This window comes from Cyrtonyx montezumae, unplaced genomic scaffold (genome assembly GCF_038088225.1).
Source record: "Cyrtonyx montezumae isolate F1298 unplaced genomic scaffold, pur_monq_1.0 scaffold_1, whole genome shotgun sequence".
Classification (NCBI taxonomy): domain Eukaryota; kingdom Metazoa; phylum Chordata; class Aves; order Galliformes; family Odontophoridae; genus Cyrtonyx; species Cyrtonyx montezumae.
This window is the reverse complement of record NW_027071825.1, coordinates 5,878,998-5,902,391: the sequence shown is the minus strand read 5'-3', so window position 1 is coordinate 5,902,391 and position 23,394 is coordinate 5,878,998. Positions and strand designations below refer to the sequence as shown.

The following is a 23,394-nucleotide window of genomic DNA, read 5'->3' as shown; positions in this document are numbered from 1 at the left end:
AAAAGACACAGCAAGTATTAGTCAAACAATGCACACAATTTGGATTAATAAAACGAAGGCTTACTGAAATCAGCTGTAATGCAATCACTTTTTTCTGCCCTAAGGCATCAGGAGTGTATCACAAGATTCCCAAGCAAAAAAACATGGTTTCTTTGCAACTTTACGCAACAGCCTAATCTCTCCCATTACATGTATGCCAGCAATCTGTCATCCTAAATGTGGAATTCAGTAAAACGTTCTGCACAAATATAAATTATTTTAGACCACAGACTTTTACAGACAAGATTCACTATCACCTTCCTACACAGATATTTTGAAACACGTAATGACTGTTTTGGGTTTAAGTTACAAAAACTATTACTCGGTTTGGATTTTTAAATGAATGCAATAGTATTTCAATTTTCTTAACAATTACTAACTATGCCCAGCAGTAAATGAACAGGAGCAATCTGTACCTTCGTTACCATCACCAGGCTGCACCAGGCATCGGAAAAGAGTGAGCTTTTTCCTGCAGCTTGCATTAAACTTGCTGGCATTTCCCCAGCTGTGTGAGTCTCAAAAGCATTTCCAAGTGCTAGACGTTAAGTTACACCCACAGTCCTCACCAAACGCCAACATTTGTCCCCATCGTGGTTAAAATTTAACCAAAAGCTGTAATTGAACTACAATGAAATGTCTTTCTATGCATTCTGCTTTATTTCAGCTTGCTTTCTTTATAACAAATATACTTCATGGAAAGCTGTGAAACAATAGGATTACTAATAAAGCAAAAAATTAACATTTCATCAAAAAATGCCACATGAATATATTCATACAGATGATTCACATCATCAGCAAGAGAGCAAGCATTGAAATAGTTTGCAATTAGCACTCTAGATGTGGTTTCCCACTTTTCCCCACTTCTTTGGTGGCTTCTACAAATTTTTTCCTGTAGCTCACACAACATGCCAAAATGCACTAGGAAGCCTTTCAACAGTCAGATATACTTCCATAATCCTGGGGGAAAAAAGCCACACTTTACACGGTCCTTTAATTGTATACTGTCACTGCATAATTCCACAAATAAAGCTCAATCTCAATAACAGATTCACAAATAGATGTATTTTTATAATGCAATTAAAATAAAAAACATGAGTACGTAAAGAAAGAAGCTTACTGATCAGAATCCAAACACTATTTACAACAGAAGAAAATAGGAGAAGAACCTACTCCGAAGCTATCCATTCACAAATCATATATACATACAGGGAAAAGAGTGGACTATGATATATCTGCTTGTTTCCAACACATATGGATGTACTTTGTCTCTAATGATTAATGTCACATTTTAACACTAACACTGCTTCACCTCCTAACTTCACAGAAATGAGAGCTTATGCTTGATATCAAAGCGTATTTTGTTAGTCCTTAAACACTAAACTAGACAACACGAGAGACAGATAAAACAAAGGCTGAGCCTGAAAAACATCTGCATTGTGAACTCCCACACTTCTATCCCTCTCCAGATTATTTTATGTTAATTTGAATGGCAACACTAAAAGGGAAAGGTTGGGGATGGCTAACCCAAGATAATAAACTTTTTGTCCAACTTTAAAGTTGCTCATTGTTGTGACATGCTAGTTCCCAGTGAGTATTACAAAGATAGAGTGTGGATGGAATCTCATGACACAACACGGCTTTAAAAAATCCTGGAAGTACTGTATATGGAGTAAGGTTGTTTTTACTGAAAAAGGCATAACAACATGAAACATCCTGACAGATTCCAAATTACTTTTACTGCAATCAAGAGACTGCTTAATCACTAATCAATAGTAAAGAATACTTATGCAACATTTAGCCTATTTTGGAAGCCAGAAAACGCAGGAGTATGCAGGGTACAACTTGTCTACAACGTTTCAGATTATGTTTCAGAGCAGGCTGTGTTCCTGGCACTGCTCCAACCAGGTCTTTCAGGATCAGATAGTTTATTTAAATAAAACCAGGACAGAAAAGTTAAGATATTCTGACTGCCTGGTGGGTCTAGATGACCCCTGGCTTACCACGGCCCAGGCTTTCGCATTAAGGTTCACTTGCAAAATAGTCACAGAATCTGCAGATGCTGGTTCTCAAATTAAATAAATTACTTCATTTTACTCCTACTCATACATTCCCAACGTGACTCCATGACAGACTAATTGCGTGTCAAACGCACACTTAGAAGATGTATGCAATTTTCAGTTCAACTAGTTATAGAGTAATACACGACAAACTACTTTCAGAAATCTTAAAACACCAATTACCAGCCACTTAACTATTAATATACTCCAGAAATTTGCTCTTAAATTGCAATGTTTAAGGACAAATTAACGCCAAGCAGTCTGCACAGAGGCTGCCAATACAGAGGCAAAATCCCATGAAAATAAGTGTTTGTGAAATGTAAGGCAGGTGGGTAACATACACATACAGATGAAGTTAACACTCAGGCATTTCTGTGATCCTGGTTTTTTGGTGTTCTCAGAGCACAGAAGATTCTCAATTAGAAGTCTTTTCTTAATGAAATGAAACCAGAGTTTTCTAGACTATTTGCTTTCACTATGCAAGACAAACACCAAGGAGCTTATTTATTCAGTAACTAAATTCTATCTATTTAGAAAGAAGACACATTGCCTCCGTGACTTCACAATGTTGAAATTAACATTTCACCTAAAAAACTCTGCTCAGTTACATTTCTGGCCAGACATTGAAATTTAAGCTTAATTTAAATTTCTTCAATGCAGCCAAAGCAGTCAAAATACAGCAATAACAATTCCTTTGTTATGCTCCAGAGAATAAAACAGGCGTTTCTTATTGGAAATATTAAATCAATAGTAATGAAAGAAATCAAATTATTTTAGATTAGCATAATCCCTTTAGTGTCTGGGAAAATGACAATTTGCCAGTTAACCATTGCATTTGCTAAAATACTGAAAGGATGGAAGATACAGATCTCTTCACATATACTGAGAAAATACTACATTTTAACAGGAAGTAAAGGGTATTGGTTTAGAAGATGCTCTCTCCAAGTTCTGACATCTATGCTACACCAGTCTTACTCTACACTGAATGTTCTTATAGTATTACACACCACCCTTCAAAAAGCAATGTGAAAATTAGGAAAAAAAATGAAATAAATTCCAAGGACCAACATGAAGGTTTCACTGAAATCAATCGAAGGTTAAAAATATTCAAGCTAACTGCTTGTCAATTGTATTCTCCTATGCTTGTTTCCTTGCTCACATATATCAGAATGCATCTTTCATTTTTATTGTTTGGGCTTCATTTTAGTTTGAACTGCAATTGCCTTGCTGATCACCACTGTCTAACAGACCACTTGCAGGACCAAGGCCAATTGAGAGGCACAAGATCAATTGCAATCTGCTCTCACATGAAGGTCGCGGGAAATAAATGTCCCAGTGGCAATGCACCCAGCACTTTCCTACCCCATCTGAGCTATCAACTCACTTCTGAAAGCCTCCAGCAGAAGCAGTTGGGATTTGGTAGGACCAAAGAATCTGGGCTACCATGTTGCTGTCAGAGGTGATCTTCCTTCCTTGAAGCACATTACTAAGGTGACAAAGAAGCTCTCTTATTCTGCACTCTGCAAATTAAGAACCTTAATTTTTCCCTAAGTATTAGTTGTTGCAGGCTTTTTTTGTACTTTTTTTTCCTTAATAGATGGACGTGCACACTGCTATATGGAAAGCCATACCATGCTTACAGCTACCTATAGATCCTCACATTACACAGAGTCTTCAGAATAGAAAATATACAGAAAGGGAAGAAACATCTGCTTCAGTTGAGATTAAGGCATTCAAAAGTAAATAATAACAATGGATTTATTAATCACTCTTTAAGAACAGCTGGTCATCTTTGCCACTGCTTAGCTGCACAAAACTTCCATAAAGTACACAGCATTCATCTGAGCTTCCTCAAGGATACAGACATGTCACTGGGAAGCTGCAAAACAGCTGGAAATACAAAGAACAAGACATGAAAGGATTTTTGCAAGGAGGGATCCTGATGTAATATAAATTAAAGACTTCCACAAGGGACTTCTGTATGCCTTTGTAAAACAGAAGCTTACATACAGTTTAATCACCTCCTTCTACAAGAGGTTAATGTTGCACAAGAAACCTGCAACTCCTGTATTTCCTGGAGAACAGGCACCACAGTTCACCTGCACTGGGGGAAGCGTGTCCACCAAGCGTGTACTTGTCATTGTCACCTCTGAGCTTTATTCCTCCTCAGCTCATCTGGCAGCACCATCCTGAGTGCTGTCCAGGCTACTCAGCATGGTAACAGCAAGAATTAACTAAGCAGAACATATCTGACAGAACACCGAGATGCAACAGACATCTGTCTAAAAACCAAATGTGAAATTGGAAAAAATAAAATGATATAAACATCTAGTTCCCATGTGACTGTTCACTTGAATACAGAAAATTTTATAAAAGCAGATATATTCATGTTCCTAACAGTTAAAGTCCCGCAGTTGCTGGACTTAAACATTCCAACAGTAAGTACTGTCAAATGTGTTCCACATTCAGTATCCAAGTGAAAAGTAAAGAAAACAGGAGGTCAACAAGACAGAAGAGGTAAATGTGATGAACACGGTCACAGTCACACATAGTCCTGGCTTTGCAGCCACTGAAATGCAGACAGCTTAGAATGAAACAAGAGCTGACAGGCATGTGACAACACTGCCCCACATTTAAGGAAAAAAAATACGGCCCTATGCCAAATAAATTAATCACCTAGTTCCTGGATGCAGACTAATTTAAAACAACTTAAAAAAAAAAACCAATAATAAACACATACAAAGTGATACATCAATATTTTTGCAGGGCAAATCAGTTGGAAGAATGAAAAAAGACCAATGTCATCTCTAGTGTTTTAGTTCTTACCAGCTAGTACTGAGATTTACTACACATTATAACAAAAGAACTAAGTTAATGGTTAAAAGTAGCAAAGGACATAAATAATGGACAGCTGCTAACTGCCAGGAGGCAGTGGACCGACCTCCGACCAGGAATTCCATCTAAAATGCCATTTCCAACTGAAACAGAGAAGAAAATCTGTAAAGCCCTCTCTCACTTTTCTCAGTTCAAGCTTTTCTTGTGTTTTGTTTCGGTTTTTTTTTTACTTTTCTTTCCAAAATACATCACACAAGAAAATTTAAGAATTAAGCATAAACAAAACGCATACTTCTATTAAAAAACTAAGTCAAAACAAACAATCTTTTGTATATGTTAAACATTAAAACAAAAACAGAAAACCCTACAATTGAGAGTTGAAAACAGACGTTCAAAATATACAATTTTCTCATTCCAAGATACAGTAAGGGTTTTTTTGTCAGCTGATCCTTGGAAGCCATGTAAGAAAGGAACTGCATGACATCACGTTTCCAGGTGCGCTGAACTGCTGGTTTCACTGAAATTAAACTGTACTTCGAACACAGAATAACAAAGCTAAGCAGAGCAGGAAGGCACAAAGGACTTCTAAGAGCTTATTTTGAAAAGAAAACAGATTTTTGTGAGGTTCTTTTTTAATATATTATTATACACATAATGTTTACAGTGAACATGTGATAACCCCACCTTAATTTTGATTAAATTGATTTTCCTCTTAAAGTGTTCTGCTAAGCAGTACCCACATTGGAAAAAAAATATTAAATAAAAACAACTGAAGGAGTAACAACAGAAACACTCATATGGAAAAAAGTAGAAAAAAAAAAATCAAGCAGCAATTCCTGTTCTTCGTTAAAAAAAATCTGTTCTGAAGCTTATCAATCAAAAATTCTTTTCTGACTAGACTTTATGTACAGGATATCTAGACAGCAGAATTACCACATATGAAATAACCTCAGATACACGGAGGTCCTTGGACCAAGAAGCAGATTAGGGATTTTTGTACTAATAGGTCACTTCCTTTAAACGTATACCATCAGAAACAATTCAAAAAAGATATACTTGGGATTTTACATATTTTTATTCCCTTTACACAACATTTAAAATGCATTTATACTGTTGTTCTTACCTTCAAATATCAAAACAGAAGGTTCTGAATGAGAAAACAAACCATCGTACTTTACAGCACACAGAAATTCCCAAATTTTGCTTCCTCAGATGTTAAAATTTACAATAAATTTATTGGTCTCAGAGAAATAACACTCAGGAAGTAACAAATCAGCACTCTCGAGCAGGCTTAAGAGTTGCTGAATCCATTTACTGAAGAATAATTTCCTAGAGATGAAGACCTAAAGAAATCACTGCATTATTATGTCAGTCTTCTTTATTTCACAGAACATCTGTAGCATTTTATCACTTGGCCTTCGATCAGCCCAGTAGATAGGTTACAGGGTCCCAATACATTAAAAACAAAAACAAAAAAATACAACTAAACTGTCATTTGCAGCAGACCTCCACAAACATAGAGTCATGTGCAACAAGAGGAAACCAATTATTGTCAAGATTACACTTCATGATCCCATCAAGCAATTCACATGCTGTTACTGCAGGCAAATTCCTCGGCAGCAATCTCATCATCAATTTGATTTTGAGCACTTGAAACCTAGCAATACAATGTTTATGAGCAGCAGCTTCCTGTATCACTTTAAACAGCTACGAAAGTGATTTTACCACCTTAAAACACACCCAACTCAGATTTAAATCCAATTTGTTTAGTTCCAAGTGGAAAATAAACTGATGACTCCAAGTATCCCACATTAAGGGAAATAAATGAAGACTGGGGAGATGTGAACAGGACAGAAGTAGGATCTTTACAAGATCAAAAATGATGTTGATGTTTCCATTCTAAAATGAAACAAGTAAATCAGATGCATTCTTAAGAAAATAAAAGACTTCCAGAGCAACTAAACCAAGAAAGAAGTTCCTTAGAGCTCACTCAGGCTTGGATTGCTGGTTTGTTTTGTTTACAAAGATAAGGCCTAATGTAAAAAATAAATAAATAAATAAAAGCAACACACACTCAAGTTACAGGAAAGAGATGGGTGACATTTTAACCCTTGTACTAAAATCTGCTAACAAGACCAGAAAAAAAAAATCACAAATAAAATAAGCAGTAGGAATAGCATCAGGGCAAACAAAGAAATTCCCAAAACTACATGAAAATACATTTATTTTTTATTTTTCCTCCTGCATGTACACTTTCATATTTTCCATCTGAATTAAAAAGTTTCAAGACCTTTTGGTTTAATCAAAAACAAAGTCTTCCCTCCTCCCCAGTTTCTTGGCTCTGGTTCTGCCCTTGACTACTGACTCACAGGGCAGGGAGGCACAACACAAGCACACACCTAAGACCAATGCAGTAAGCACATGAAGAATTATTATTTTAAAAGTGTAGAATGAAACTGTAAAATAAAAAGTCCCTAAGTTTCTCATAAGAAGTGAACTTCTTTCCATGCGCTGTTCTGATTTTTGAAATGCAGAAATCCCTTGCCCAACAAAAAGATGTTTAATTCCTTCAAGCTAGCAAGTCCTTTTCTGCCTTCAAATTTCATGTTCTCTCCTCTTCACTCTTCTGCATAATCCAGCATCCAATCTATATTCTACAATAAGTCTGCTCTCAATAAGAGAGACTCAGTATCCTATTAATGACAGGAACTGAAGGTGTTTTTGTCACTTCTACCCACCCTCATTTGTTTTCTTCTTCTACCACTTACTGTTCCCCTTTTGTAGACACTTTCCTAAAGTATCTCTTACATCCTAACCTTTTTTCCTTTCTTTCTTAAGAAATGTCTTTTTTCATAATGTCTTTTTTAAGCATGCATTTTTGGGACATTACTTCTTTTCCTACTATAATTAACTCCTATATCATTTAATCATCACTAGTAAGACAAAGAACGTAAAGGTATTATAATGGCTGTAAATACTCCACTCCCTTTTTGCTCATCATGGAGTCTCAGAAGAAAACAAATAAATAGTAAGACAACTCCTCTTTATTCTTCTGAACATTTTTTCCATCACAATTTGCTCATCCAACATTACCTGCGATCATTTACTGTAATGCTTATTTACAAAAACTTCTTTACAAAGTCCCCCACAATCATATCCAACTGATTTAATGCATCGTATTAAGAACCTTACAACCCAGAAAGAATCCATAACACTATTCCTTGCCTCCACATAACAAATACTCTTTGCAAAACAGCCCAGCCCACACTGTGTCACAACAAACTACTATGACTAAGGATGTTTTAAATCGTATCATTCTGCCAACACACAGTTGGTTTCCTGTTTGAAAACACTAATGACTAAAATTTTCAATTTGCACTTTTGCATACGCTTTCTGGACTGCTAAAGTTTCATAGCTTAAAGTTAGTATTGGACAGTGTATACTAAGTGTTTATTTTGCAAAATGTCATAAGCAAGAATTAGGAAAAAATAGACTGCATGCAACTTGCTTGCCCCAGCTATGAACAATATATACAACTTTGAAATAAAGACAGTAGCTGTCTCAGCACGGCACACCACTGTTCAGCCAACCAGTCATTCTCTTAGAATACTTACCACTAAATCCCAATTATTTTGTTCAAGCAAAGTTATAGCTTCATCGATATTTTCTATACCAGTACAAGCCTAGAAAGAAAAAAAAGCAGTAAACCGAATTAAAAGCATTGATCGAAGTAAGCATTAATACTCAGAATTACATTCAGTAGAATGACAGGAAACGAAGGTTTTTGATTTCTGCTAGGAGAGCACAGATGCACTTATGATTCACTCTTTCACCACAGGACTCCTGTGTAACCTTGGACAAGCCACATAAGGAAGCAAGACAAAGTAGTTATCTGCAAAATTAGGACAATAGTGCTGTCTCATAAAAGTGTTCTGAGAATTCTGAGTTTGAAATTCTGAAACACTTGTGCTCCCTTAAAAAGGGAGCACAAAAATACTTAACATTTAAGTCTGGGGTGGTTGAAGTATTTAGTCTCAAACCAAAACCAACTCTACTGCCTCCACCAACACCTTTTACCCCTACACACTGTGGGTGTTACACAGCACTCTAAATGGAGAAAAAGGTGCCAAGTGAGACTTTCTGCACAACCTAATACAGATGTGGAGCCTTGTGAAACTACTTAAAATGATGTCTATATGATGCAACGTTTCCTTTCAGATAAAATGCCTCAGTGTTGTTCCAGAACCATACTCTTATATAGTTCAAGTAACCCAATATAACAGCAACTCTAAAGTAGTGGTAAAATTAATCAAATCAGTACTGTAAATTGAACTCTGCTCCAAAGGCAAGAGAGGGCACTGCTCATCTTCCACAAGATCTGAGCCACGATCATATTCCTTCTGTTCCATCATACTAGTATATAAAACTTCTATATACATTTCTTTTTATATATTATATAAACAGTATTTTTAAAATTCACTATTTTAACAGTAATAGAACAAAATCAGATAGCAGGAGCAAACAGAGCAGTTCCCTCAATTCCTAAGAATTATCGCTTTAAGTATTAAAACAGAAAAATGGTAGAGAAGGGAGCACACAAATATCAGGCCATATTGAAACTGATGTTGACAGCTCTGCTGCAACATACTCTGACTCTGAAAAACTTTCCCCAAAGTGACAGTCTGAGGTTCCACTGACAACAAAGTGAAATGCACAAAGTCTGGACTGCTTAGAAGACAACGCTGAGATTTCACTTCTCAGACTGACTATTTCTGTTAGTTTTGTTAGTTGCCAATAAAAAAGAAAACAAACATTTTGGAATTACACCAAAGGATGAATGAAGTCGCTCATTAATGTAAAGACTGCATTAAAATCTTCCTTAGCATGCTTAAATATCTCAGTTGCAGCAGATGCTGATAATCAGAAAACCATTTCAACGTGGAGGAGGGGAATTGATTCAGGCACTACACTGCTAGCTGTCAAACACAAATTTCTGTCTCGAGTCACACTCCATTACTGGTCTAAACTGGTCAAGAAGATCATCTGGTTTGAACCTCAATTATTTTCCCTAAGAAGCATCTAAGACAAGCCTCACCAACAGCCGTGACATCAAGGGATTCTGGAGGGGCAGATGAGTCCCAGCACAGTCTGGCTGGCACCAGCTTTTGTTTTCCTCTGGAAGTTACACACAGGGAAGCAGCAGGTTCTGCAAGCCACAGAACTACTAAAGTCTGGTCCCTTATAGGTTTGTGTCTCACTCCTAATTACAAGTGCTGAATTAAGCTTTTCCAATGACTAGAGTATCCATGAGGTCTTTTTCGTAAGGACTTATTTCCATGTTACCTGGCTGTATCTTGATGAAATCTGGAAAAATTTAATCAGTATGAGTACATAGGTTCAGAAGTTATCTGTGAGGATACGTGGGTACCATAATCTCATAGTCATTAGATCTTAAGGAAACCAGACTAAGAATGACAGAACTAACTTCTTTACAATATATAAAAGCATGGTTCTTCTAATTCTTATGCCTTTCATTCTACCCAAGAAAAATTAAAACTAACATTAAAAAAAAATTAATTCTAACAGAAACAGGAAAAAAAAATTCAAGACACTGGAAAGCAAAAGCACAGCTTCATTATTAAGCAACCAGAGGTATGGTAAGAATATTTTTGCTTTACTTCTGAGGTTAACTGAATTTTTTCAGGTTTATTTTCATAAGAGACCTGTTTACTAGGAGGCATTAAATATTTCAAGAAAAGAGAAGAAAAAAGAAGAAGAAAATTCCTACCAGCAAAGTACTAAATCTAAGCAACAACAAGCACATCCACCAAGTAAAATCTAAAACTTAAACAAACAACTGCAGTAAGGGTAAAACCTTTCAGGCTTACTGGTTTGCAAACCTTTATATTATATAAAGGTTTTATATAAAACCCAGGAATTTAAGTGAAGGACATAAGGGAAGAAAATATTAAGATGAGTGCCTTCTCTTCTCTGGATTTCCTCTAAATCCAGAATAGCAGCCTAGCCCTCCATAGCAGCTATAGCATTTTCACAGAGACTGAGCAGTCTCTTCTTGGTTTTTCAGACCACACAAGAGGAAAATGAGTGTGAAAATGAATAAACTTTTGTTTTTTACTGAATGCACAAGAACAGATTCTGAAGATAAAACTACTCAATTTAACTCTTTCAGCACCTTGCTTTTCCAGACCAGGTGTTTCTATCAGACAGATTTAGATTTGCATAAAGTTCCACAGCTCTCCTCCAAATATTTTTTACATGGCTTTACAGCTTTGCCATCACCTTAGTTACTGACAGAGCTTACCCTTGCAAAGTTTCATAGCTATCCATTAGAACACCTATCTTTTTCAATTGGCAAAGTAATCCAAATCACTGTTAAACAGGAAAAATTGAATTAATCACTGAGGAAATAATTCAACTGAAGGGAAGACAGTTCCAGGCATCCAAGACAAACCTAGGAGGTACTTACAGAAAGCTATAACGCATTGCGGTAGACTCGCTCCTCTAATTCCTTCCAGGGTGGTCTGACCTTGGCAGCCCTAACAGCTGCATCTGGATTTTGAGAACCTCTGTGACCCTCCATCTCACCAGCCAAGGCTTTAGCCTACCTCCACATCACAGGAAAACAGCTGACTTCCCCATCTGGCAGCAGCTGCTGCTGAAAATGCTCCTCCTGCACCTGCTACAGAGATCCAGGCAGTTGTTACACAGCAAAGCTGGAAGAGACAACTGTTGCTCCCAACACAGAGACCCAGGCTGTTACTTCTGCAGAAGCTGGGAGAGCAGCAAACAGCTGTTGCTGGCTCAAATACAGAGTTAGGCTACTGATGCCCTGACAGATAGCTGGTGGCAGTTGTTGCATAGAAGCTGGGACTAAATGGTATTTGGCAGCCAGGCAGGACTTGTTACCCCTGCTCACCTGCGGCCTCCCCTGCTTCTCATCAAGACACAACACAACAGTCAGAAGTATCCAGAAAACCAGGTTCAGCCTAACTGCCAGTAATGGAATGACTTTGATGTCTTCCTCTCTCAACACTTTGTTGAACAACTCCTTATTTCCTTTGACTGCCAACAGTCATTATGTTTTCCCCACGCAAGGACTGCTTCTGCACTAGCCCAATCTAGGCTATATGCTCAAACACATCAAACAAGAGGTTCAGGCCCATTAAAATCAGACAGACAGATGGCAGCGAACTACATCACGTATTGCTCTCTCCTGTGAAAGTCATCTGGGAAAAAAAAAGCTCACAGTGTGCCTGACTAATCACATGCACTCTGCAGTCAGCATCTTCAGCTGAGCTTCCTGCAGTAACCTATGGTAGACACAGATACAGGTGCCATGCACTGACCATACTGCAAAAAGGATTGCATTGGAGCCCTAGGTCCAATCACCCAGAACAGCAAGCTCAGACAATGAATCTGCAGGGCAGACTCACACCAGTTGTCAACTACAGATTTTTTCCTCTCACTAACATCCCATCCATCTGTCTCAGAGTAAGACTAAAGCTACATTCAGTCCAATGCCTGCTCCTCAGGTACTGAAACAACTGATCCATACTCTCCTGCGCTGGATGAAAAAGGGGAAAAGAGCTTTCAGCCATCAGCATTTTATTGCAGCTGTAGCTCAGTCCATCTTCTTAATATGTACCCAAAACTGGATTACCCAGGGAAATATCTCCCTGAAGGCATCACAAGGTTCAACAGGTGATGTCACCTGAGAGGATTACAGCTTCTGAGATCTCCTACAAAACATCAGGAAAGCAGCCTAATTCATCTCCATCCACCACAGCTGCACAGATAGCACCCTAGGAAATGATTAGTTTAAAAAGTATCCAACAAATTTTTATTATTGAGTTTAGCAATACAGCTGGAGCTCTCTCTATTTTATAAAGATATATGAGTTTCTAAAGATAAATCAAAACGACCGGCAAAGAGCGAATATTGTTAAAATCATTTCACTGTCCCCTCAGTAACTTGATCTTTAAAACATAAGAGACCAGAAGCATGAAAAACTCTTCAGGTGCAGGCCACAGATCTGCTAGAAAGAATGACAGAATTCTCAAGGGCAGCAGCTAAGGAAACCTCAGAGCTGTTCTTAATAGCATCAGAAATATCAGCAATATCCTTCTTTGTCTGTCTCCTCGTGTACTTTACCCTCTAATAAAACCAAAATTCAGCTTGCTGTTTTACTGACTCCTTCAATCACAACGAGACAGGTCAGTGCATGGACACACTTCAGATTCCTGTCAAGTTCTGTACATCTCAAAAGAGAGTGACAAAGACAGCCTCCCTGGACAGCGTGCTCCAGTGCTTGATCACCATCAGTGGAAGGATATTTTCCCTTATATTTAATTATAATTTCCTTTGATGCAACCTGTATCCATCACCTCTCATCCTTTCACTCTGTTTTGTCACTAGATATTGGATTCTATACTGTCTATTGCCCACTGCAGAGATGGAAGAGCAGCGAGATCCCCCTTAGCTATTTCTCCCAGACTGTGCACAACCAGATCCTCTCCTGTTACAGAACAACCTCCAGACTCCAGGACTGCGCAGACTTCAACACAGAATCACAGAACCACTGAGGTTGGAAAAGACCTCCATGGTCATCCACTCCAACCGTCCAGCTGTCATCAATATTTCCCTATTAAACCACGCCCTTTCGTACAACATCCAAACATTTCTTAAACACTTCCAAGGATGGTTGGACTAGATGATCTTGTAGGTCCTTTCCAACCTTATGAACCTATGAACCTATGGTGACACAACCACCTCCCTGGGCTATCCATTCCAGCACCTTACCACCCTTTCAGAGAATAAATTTTTCCCAATATCCAACCTGAACCTCCCCTGGCACAAATGGAGGCCATTCCCACTTGTCCTATCACAGAGAACAGGACATGAACCCCCAAGTGGCATCCTGTATCACTTCAACCCTGCAACAACCCAACCGTATTGATGCAATGAAATTGTTCTTACTGTGAGTCATCTGTGGTTATTAAATTAACTTTTACTTCTTTCTAGTTTAGAGAAACATTTTTAAAAACATCTAGGCATATCAACTGAGACACAAACTGAAAGGTCACCTACTGCAAGCTAAACTTCACTAAATGAAGATATAAGAATGCTTCTCTGTTTTTACATAACTTCCAAGACCATCTGGTAAAAATGAAGCAGATTCACCAGCTGTTCAATTAACAAAACAAGCTAATACCCTTCCCAGTGACAGAAATCTAGAAAGGGTCTATGAGCAAGATCTGCCCAATGCTTTCAACTCCCGCCCCAATTGTTCATACTAATTCAGCACCACATTACACAAAGCGAGAAGACATCGTTCCCCCTTCTACAGAGGGTATCAAAAGCAGTATTTCTGAAGGTCACACAAGACTTTCTACCTATTAGTTATCAGGCAAACAAGAGTGAACTTCGCCCACACTGAGATGACTGCAGACCTTCTGAACAAAGCAAGCAGGGTACAAAGTCTGAGCAGGTAGTGCGAAGCTCCAACCACTTCTGAGCAGAACTAGCTAGCCTGGCACCACATTAACCATACCCAAATAGTTTCCAGCAGAATCTGCAGCAAATTCCGCTTCCAGAAAGCCATGGAGGCACAGCCCTAGGAAGGCCATCAACTGAGCCAGGACACAAACCCCAGTTTCACAAGCCCCTTTCTAACACTTAAGCAATTTAGCCACGTGTTCCCTGCATTACATACAAAAAGTAGTGCTCAAACTGAATGGAAAACCACGCCAAACCAAAATTAAGGGGCCATTAATTAGTACTCTGCACTAGTAAACCCATCTGCCTTTTCTGAAGGTTGAAGATGTCCTTTTTTTCCACTACAACTGCTATCCAACTATAAAGTGCTTTAGTTCAGATAATCACAGTTTTTCTGTGCTTTCTTAATCTGCAAAAAGCATCTCAGTGGAAGAAAAAACACCAAGATTTCCTGAATCACAGTTGCTCTCACAGCGTACAAGCACTGCCACGAAAGTAATGCCTCTTGTTTTGTTATGTTGGCCCACAATGTCAAAAGCAGACAGTGGTATGGCCGTAGAAGTTGAACCTTCCCACCAATATCCCACTAGCATGTCACCACGTGACAGATGGCAGCAGAGGGGCAGTCTGACAGAATGGCACCTGACATGGAAGTGTGTATAAAGCACAGATGCATCACTGCACTCCTCATACAGAAAAAGTGGCATCCACTATCATTCACTGATATTTGATGAGGGTTTATAGAGACAAACCATGAATGTGAGCATTGCAAGTGGTGCATTTCAGCACCACACTGGGTCACCTCCACTGGTGCAGATTTTTCTAAGAGCAGCATGCAGGTTCTTGTCCACTGATAGTGAAAACGTACAGCTAATGGTGGCAATTATTCTGAAAAATAGCACTTTGTAGATAAGAAATTGTTTCACCAAATAGTTTTATTGTGCTTGCTGTATCTTTTGTAGATTCCATGGAAATAAATAGGAGGCATTACTAATCTAAATACATTATCATATCAGAGAAAAAAGAAAAAAAGTGAAGAACAAGGGTCAGGCAAACACTCTGGGTTACTGGATAGTTACAAACATCTTTTTCTTCATTGCTTCCAAAGCAATAGAACCTTAAAAGAAACTGAAGAAGTAAAGCACCCATTTTCAAGATAACACAAAACAGAAGAGTGCTACCTCATATTCAGTATAAATATATAACATATCTCTTTACTCAACATTCCATAGTCTTTTTTTTTCCTTTTTTTTTTTTTTTTTTGATACAGAACAGGACAACAATGAATGGACAACATTATTTCTCCAAACCTGAAAATACTATCCAAAACAGGAAAGTAGAACACGCAAATCCCAGTAAAGTACCACCATACCATAAAGTGGGCCAACAGTGATTATAAAAAAACATCTGACTAAAGACAAACATTACATAAGCTTTTAAAAGCATCAGGACAAGGAAGATTGTCAACAAGTCAGTAGGAACAAAGAAGATACCAAAGAAGTACTAATGGGAGGCAAGGACACAATGGATAAGCTAAATGAATTGCCTGTCCTCAGTTTTACTAAAAAGGAACTTAGAGCCCATCCTGTAACAAAAATTTCCTTTACAGAGAACTCTTATTCTGAAGCATCAGTAGACATATCCAGAACGAATCACCAGGATCAGATGATAGTCTCCAAAAATCTTAAAGGAACTTCAGAAAACAATGTTGGTAGGTTGGTTGGTTGTTTTCACAACAGACTGTTCTTTACATTACACTCACAAAATGCTGACTTCCAGGAACTGGAATGGAGAAAGTCCCCTCAAACACTGTTTCTTACTTCTCTTTCCTAAGGATTAGACACCAGCCACTGCCAGCAGATGTGACATTCAGCAAGCTGGGTCTGAGCTGATACAGCACCTTTGGTATTTGCTCACACAAATAACCTGACCTTTAAAAAAATAATAGAGATGACTCAGATCCAGAACTCCTGTCTTTACAAATTGTTTCCTGCAACAGGTAGACTATGCAACCTACATAAAATAACTCCGAAGGACCAACCTACTCTGCTCTGGTTTCAAGAAGTCCTAAAAACTTCAGCTTGACTCAAGTACCTTTTGAAAGCATAACTGCTCCAACAGAACAAAGACCTGCTCAGCCAGTTAAACTCAGAGGATCACCACATAACTGCTGTGATAAACCAAGTAACATCTAATCTGTACATTAGAACTCGGGTTTCCTCTTCAACTTGTTTTTAACAATTGCATATTATCTAGTAAATTCTAAAAAAAGGGTTTAATTACCAGGTATCAATCAAGCCACTAAGCATGTAATTTCCTTTCATCCAAATGCTAGGTGTTTACCCAGTTTTTTTCTAGTTCTTAAAGCAGTTAAAAGGAAGGACTCATCTAATGGCTGCCCCACCAACATGCACTAAGCGTGCAGAATGCTTTCATCTCTAAGGCCACTTACAGCAAACAAAAGCAATTGGGTTGCAAGCCAAGAGGTCCAACTACCAGTTCCAATGTTGTTACTGACTGTGTGATGCTCTAACACATCTACTCACTACAAATATGTGAAATTCTATCCAAAAAGTGCTATGTGGTTTCTTTAATAAGCTATTAAGCTCCTGTTTAAGCATGAAAACAAGGCACGCAAGGGTAAGTGAACCAAGACAACTGCCCAAATAGAGAGGAACATCTCAGACTTTCAGCACTGTGATGCTTTTAAGACGGGAAATTCCCATTTGTTTGGGGAAGCACTGAATTGTAGCATCTCCATGCTCTCCTTTTCTACACCTCCTTCCACTCAAAAGTATCAACTCAGAAAATCTGTTTACTATAAATGATACTCGTGCACCAAGAAACATTAGTCACGTATTTACCAAATATCCTCTTTTCTTCCAGTGAAAGCATGTTTCTAGACTATGAGTAGATACAGTAACTTTCAAATTACAGCTGCTACTAGTTGTCCTGGCATTTGAAAAAGGATCCTATAGCTATCACCTCTCGATCTGTTTCAGTGACCTACTAACTCAAATACCTCTATGAATTGGCCAATGAAAAAAGTGTCAAGATTACTAAGACATGAAAACTCTTTCCAAGGTAACTGAATGAAAAGAACTGCATAAACCTCTTTCTAAAAATGAATCACTGCTCCAGTAGTAAATTATTTAGGTTCTTACAGTACACAAATCATAGTATCCTCTTCTCTCCCCGTAAATGTCAGATTGTATTTGTAATTAAATATCTGTCCTTACATAAGAGCATAGCAAGCTTCTCCATGAAGAGCTATCAGTGGAAATATCCAAGTTATCATGTTATGAACTGGACATCACTCTTACACAAATTTCTCATTTCACAATTCTGCAATCCACTTCATCTCCTGTTTGAAGGCCAGAGAGGTGATGAGGAAGTCAAACCAGCTTTTTTCTGGTGCATGAGAGTTTTGGCATCACAAGTGAATCAAGAAGTATCTACAGAAATTAAACTGTTGATTCTTCAGAAACACATGAAGAACAAACAAATGTGAGCAATAGCCTTGGTAGCAGACAATGACAGTCAAAGTAACCAAACTAAAATACACTAAGCGTGTAGTATACTTTCATCATGTCTCGATCCCTAAGGCCACTTACAGCAAACAAAACCAACTGCACTGCAAACCAAGAGGTCCAAATACCAGTTCCAAAGCTGCTACTGACCGTGTAATGCACAAAATTATAAGATGCAACAAAACCACTTTTATGAAGACACTCAGTAGGAGGGAAAGAGGAAACAAGCCAGCATCTCTCAAACCTTGATTTCTAACCTACACAGGACTGCATTTCCTTCCAGCTACAGAGCTACAGAGCTGCAGAGCTCAGTTCAGCTGCTGTGCTCTGGGAACGCCTGCTGCTAAAGCTCTTCAGAGGCCACACAAGGGAAGGAATCCTGCTGGATCTGGTGTAAGCAAGACTAGGAGTTTTTAAACTCAGACAGATCCAAACACATACAAAAATAGACACGTAGGGGCCACAGCAACCCTCCTGATGAAAACATAGGCCTCCAAGAACTGTAAAAATAAGTTTGAGAACACCTTCCAAAGATTTAAACTTCGGCTGGATATCTCTTCAGCATCCATCTCCTGCTGAGGGTCTTGTTCTAAGTGAATGGTCAAACATTTCACAGAAAGCCTTCTCAGAAATCAACAACAGTCTTTTCCCCTCTTATGTTTTCATGGCCAAACACCAACACCTTTTCTTTCAGAAATCAATTATATGAACATCAAATATGCTACAGACTCTAAAGCCAAAGCAGATAGTCTCCCCTTTCAAACAGTTGGGACATTCTTTCCAGCCCCCAGCAAAAGTGACAGTGCAGGGCAAGAACCACGTGCATGCACTAACTTGACCTATTCTTGCATCTGCCTACCTTTTTCACCCATCAACTCTTCAGACTGGCATTAACTAAAAGATGACAAAAGATGACTGAAGCCAACACAATACATGCAGAAGAAAGCAGAACTCCCATAGCAAACAAAAAGTAATACACATGTAAATTCTGCACACTGACTGCTTGAAAATGAAAACTGGGTGCATAACAGAGATAAGCTTAAACAGGGCTGAAGCAAAATGATGTTTTCCACAGTTACCAGTAAAATAAGTGTCTTTAAAAAATAATCTTGACAGATATTTAACAGCACTGTGTTAACTTCCAAGTGAAAGTAACTCTGCAGTTTCTTCAGTTCGACCAATCCAGAATGAAAAGAGTAGTTTGAATTATGCTTAAACCTCCAAAATAAAGACCCATAGGCTGAGGTACCAATGTAGTGAAAAATTTTATAACTTAAAACATGGAGTAGCTAGCATGCTTCCTCATCTTTCCGGCATTTATATACTTCCTTCCCAATCCCTCTTTGCTCCTCTCACAAATCTCTTTTTTGAGAAAAAGACTGACACAGAATTGAAGCTCAGAAGAAAAAAAAAAGTATATTTTATATGTGTGTATGTGAATCACACCAAAGCACATCATTGCCCAGTGCTTTTCTCTCAAGTTAATTTTGAGAAAAACACCATATAACTATCTCACAGAACAATTAGATACCTGCTGTTTCAAGGAAAGTAAGGATTTTTGAGTCTTACTATTCCATTCCAAAGTCTTCCACCATGCTCAAACCTAGAACCAATTTACTTGGTCAATTAAATTGTGAATTTCATGAAAATTTTCCTATGGAAGTTTTGTGTGCTGGATATTCCTGTAATACATGGACACCCAAAAGCTGGCAACTCCCACCATGCTCCCACACTCCAGCCCACTCTACACCTCCAAATTGCTGAGGATAACCACACTGAATGACTAAAGTGGTCCTATAAGCAGACATAATTTACAATGACAAAAAGATATTTTTGTTCACTCCAGCACTCATCCCAAGCTGCCAGTATACATAGATGTCCACATCTGACACTTCTGCCAATACCCAAAGACTGTTTTTCATTCCTGAATAGTTTAACTATACAAATTCAATTAAGTTCAGCACAAAAAAAGGTTGTGATTAAGTTCACAACTGCAACTGAAGTTGCTATCTGTTTTTTCTTTACAGTGAAAAGTGGACTAATACACTTAGAGCAACTCTCTTCAAACTCCCAACTTCTTCGATCATTAATACATTTCTATCAAGGGACTACCTGAGGATTGACCCTGGTTAGACACAAGTAGAAAAAGAACACAGAAGACAACATAAAGTGGCAGAAATTATATTCCCTTATTTGTAATAGAATCTGACCTACGCTGCAGCATCACTTACCAATTCACATGCAGTTACCTTTTCAAAGAATTGGGTTCGTTTTTTTTCTCCTGTGAAATTTTTTCTATATGCCAATGACACTTTGTGGAGAAATTCTGAACTGCATTAAGTAAAAGAAACAAAACTTGTATGCATGTTTAACTCCACTCCTTCATATCCTTCCACTGCAAACAGCCTGATCATGCACAAAGCTAGGCTTCAGTATAAGCCTTCCTAAGTGAGGATCTAAGGGGAAAAAGTCAGATGGGCTGCTTATACAGCCTACCTGCATGTACACACTTAGTACTCTACAGGAAGTATAAAGTTACCTTATTAAAAAACAGCAGAAGGAAAGAAAACAAATACAAATCACACAGAACAGCCTTTAATTGCTTTGGGACACATTAAAAAAAAACATTTGGTACATCATTTATGGTGTTTTACCTTGTGGTTAGTCTTATATAAGTATGTACATTAGATAATTTTATAAATGTGTATACCATAATAACTTCAAGTATTTTTTTTCTCTGCTAGAAGGAACCTGTTACAGCAATCCAAGTTAAAATGAAAAAAAAATACAACAAATGCAACATAAGATTCTACTCTAGTTTACACTAATGGCAAAATCCCTGATGATCTTGAAAGATACAAAATAAGCCCAAGAATGCTTCACAAAAACAACAAATTTCAGCATGATTAAGACTTGCCTAAAAATAAATAAATAAACAAATAAGGGGAAGATGGGAAACCCTTTCAAGTAGCAGAAGTTCAAAGACCAACGCTCTGCTCTTCTTCAAAGAAATCTGTGAAAGCTGTGTGCAAAACGTTAAGTTTCCCTCCCAGTTTCACTTAGCAAAAATTAGCTCAACTATAAAGAGCCGCTTTTAAAATTTCCATCGTGTACACCTTTCTTCAACAAGATATCCCACACAAATACAGAAGACAGCAACACAACTCTGAGAAATATATTTATTCGTTAAAAAATACAGATAAAAGACAAAATCATGAAAAACTGCTTTGTACATGTTTTATTTTCCATTTTAAACTGGTAGTGAATGAGCTGCAAATCCCATCGTGTACTTAAAGTATCCAAAATCCTCCATCACTTTTGACAGTTAAAAGATGTGAGGCCTAAAAATGACAAGCAATGTTTGACAACTGACAGTTCAGTATTTCAGAATCAAATGAAAGTTTGAGAATTACTGAAAAAAAAAAGTGTAACAGAAAAATAAAGTTGACGATGGAAATAAACAAGCACATAGAAAGGAAGCTTCCTTATTCTGTTTTTGTTTTTTTTTTTTAAGAAGCATTATTAAACAGTAAAGCATTTCCTGGGTGCAAACTACATCACCCTTATCCTACAAACAATTCCTGCAGCTCCACTGCCTTTCTGCAAGTTTGCAGCAGTACTTACTTGTCTTTGCAGTAACAAACAGTGCAGTTGCTCTAATACCTTTATTAGCTGGTTTCGAAACCCAAGCAGAAAACTACTGCAGAATTGCAAAATTGCACTGCCACTGAAAATATGGAAAGTAGACACAGAAAAAGAATCCTGTCTTATTAGATTACCTGACTAACTGAACCATTGTCTCGCACTCGGAATGTAAAGCTGTTTTAGCTAGTAATGCAGGGGGGCCCATAAAGTCTGTCTCCATTGGTACTGATGCAGAATTGGAGCCCTAGTCTCCTTTTATGCAATGTACTGAGATATTACTCAGTATACTGAGTAGTATGTACTGAGACATTAATCCTTACCCACACAACAGTAACTCCAAGCATAGTAAATTAAAGGATGGTTATACAAACACTTGCTAAATGTTTAAATAAAGATGGGTGCAACATATTCACATACAAGTGAAAATGTTTCTTCCTTATCAACTGAGAGCTCTGCATGTTACATCAAGAAGAGATCAGATAAATTTTGCAAAAGAGGAATTATGTAATGTACACTACGGTCACACCACCTCTAATTCCAAGGAAATGTTGTTAAGCACACAGGGAGGGAAGGGAGGAGTTTTTCCCTTCCACGTTTTTTTTAATGGAATATGTCAATTTTACAGCGACAGCTGAGAGAGAGGCTCTTTTAAGGAGTCATACATACACAGAGCAGTTTTACTACTCAATTCAAGAGTATATCCAGTCAAAATCAGGCACTGCAAATGAACAAAGCCTGAAAAAGAAGGCTGATTGAAAAACAAATATTAAGGAGATATGCAAACATAATCTGATGTCCCTACAGGCTGCTCTCTGTGGGGTCTCCCTACCATTACAAACTCAGCATCATCCACCTGTTCCTGGGAGCGGGATTAAGGAAAACAAGCAGCATGAGGAAGCCATACCAGACTGACCAGGCCCTGCAACAAATACTGACCACCACACTTACAGGAGGACTTCATTCCGGGGAAAGGATTTAAGAGCTCCAAGTTGAACGTTACCTCTTTTCGCTGGCGGGAGGGGAGAGGCAACAAGCTGCAAGGGCATATTCTTTCTACAGAGACACGTCGTTGTACCGAACCGGGACGGGAAGAGTCCTTCCGTCATTACAACACGCGTGGAGGGCACAGCCGGGCCGGCACCCAACCACGGGCCCGGCCTAAGCACGAACCACCCCGGCTGGGCCTGCCCCGCGCGGGCCGGGGAGGCGAGGTGGAGCACAGAGCTTTCGGGGTACGACGCACCCCGAGCGCTGAGGACACGTGTTCCGACAGGAAAATAAAAGGACGGAGGAGCGGCTGCGGCGGAGAGCGGCTCGTGATCCTCCCGCAAAGCCTGGGCGGTAGCGGAACGGGGGGGAGGGGGGAGGAAAGGAGAAAGCAGAGCGAGCCCCCGGCCCCGCGGGCCGCCGTTTACCTGGAAGTCGGCCAGGATCATCTCTCGGTCCATGTTGGACGCCATGGCGGCCGGCGGCGGCCCCGGCTCCGCTCTGCCCCGCGCAGCGCGAGCTGTGCCGGCGGGAGCTAGGGGCTCATGGAGGCGGCGGGCCGAGCCCGGTGGGAGAGGAGGAGGAGGAGGAGGAGGAGGAGGAGGAGGAGAAGAAGGGCCGGGAGGCGGCGGGGCGGGCGGGGGCCGGAGCCGAGCAGCGCTGCCTCGCTCAACGGCCCGCGCGGGGAAGAGGAGAAGGAGGAGGCAGCGCCGCTCCGTCCCCGCCCGCAAGGCGCCTGTCGCACATTTTGCCTGTCATCGAGGTCGCAAAGAGGCGCTTTGCG

At 39.0% G+C, this 23,394-nt stretch overlaps 1 protein-coding gene across 1 annotated transcript in view; it reads right to left on the bottom strand.

Annotated features, from left to right (window-relative positions):
- Positions 1 to 23,394, bottom strand: part of FAF1 (Fas associated factor 1) — a 142,010-nt gene extending 118,616 nt beyond the window's left edge. The window contains exons 1-2 of the mRNA XM_065738862.1: positions 23,039 to 23,394; positions 8,547 to 8,615 (exon numbers count right to left, since the gene is read on the bottom strand). Of these exons, the coding sequence (XP_065594934.1) occupies positions 8,547 to 8,615; positions 23,039 to 23,083 (114 nt within the window). The 5' untranslated portion in view covers positions 23,084 to 23,394. The remainder of the gene's footprint in view (positions 1 to 8,546; positions 8,616 to 23,038) is intronic.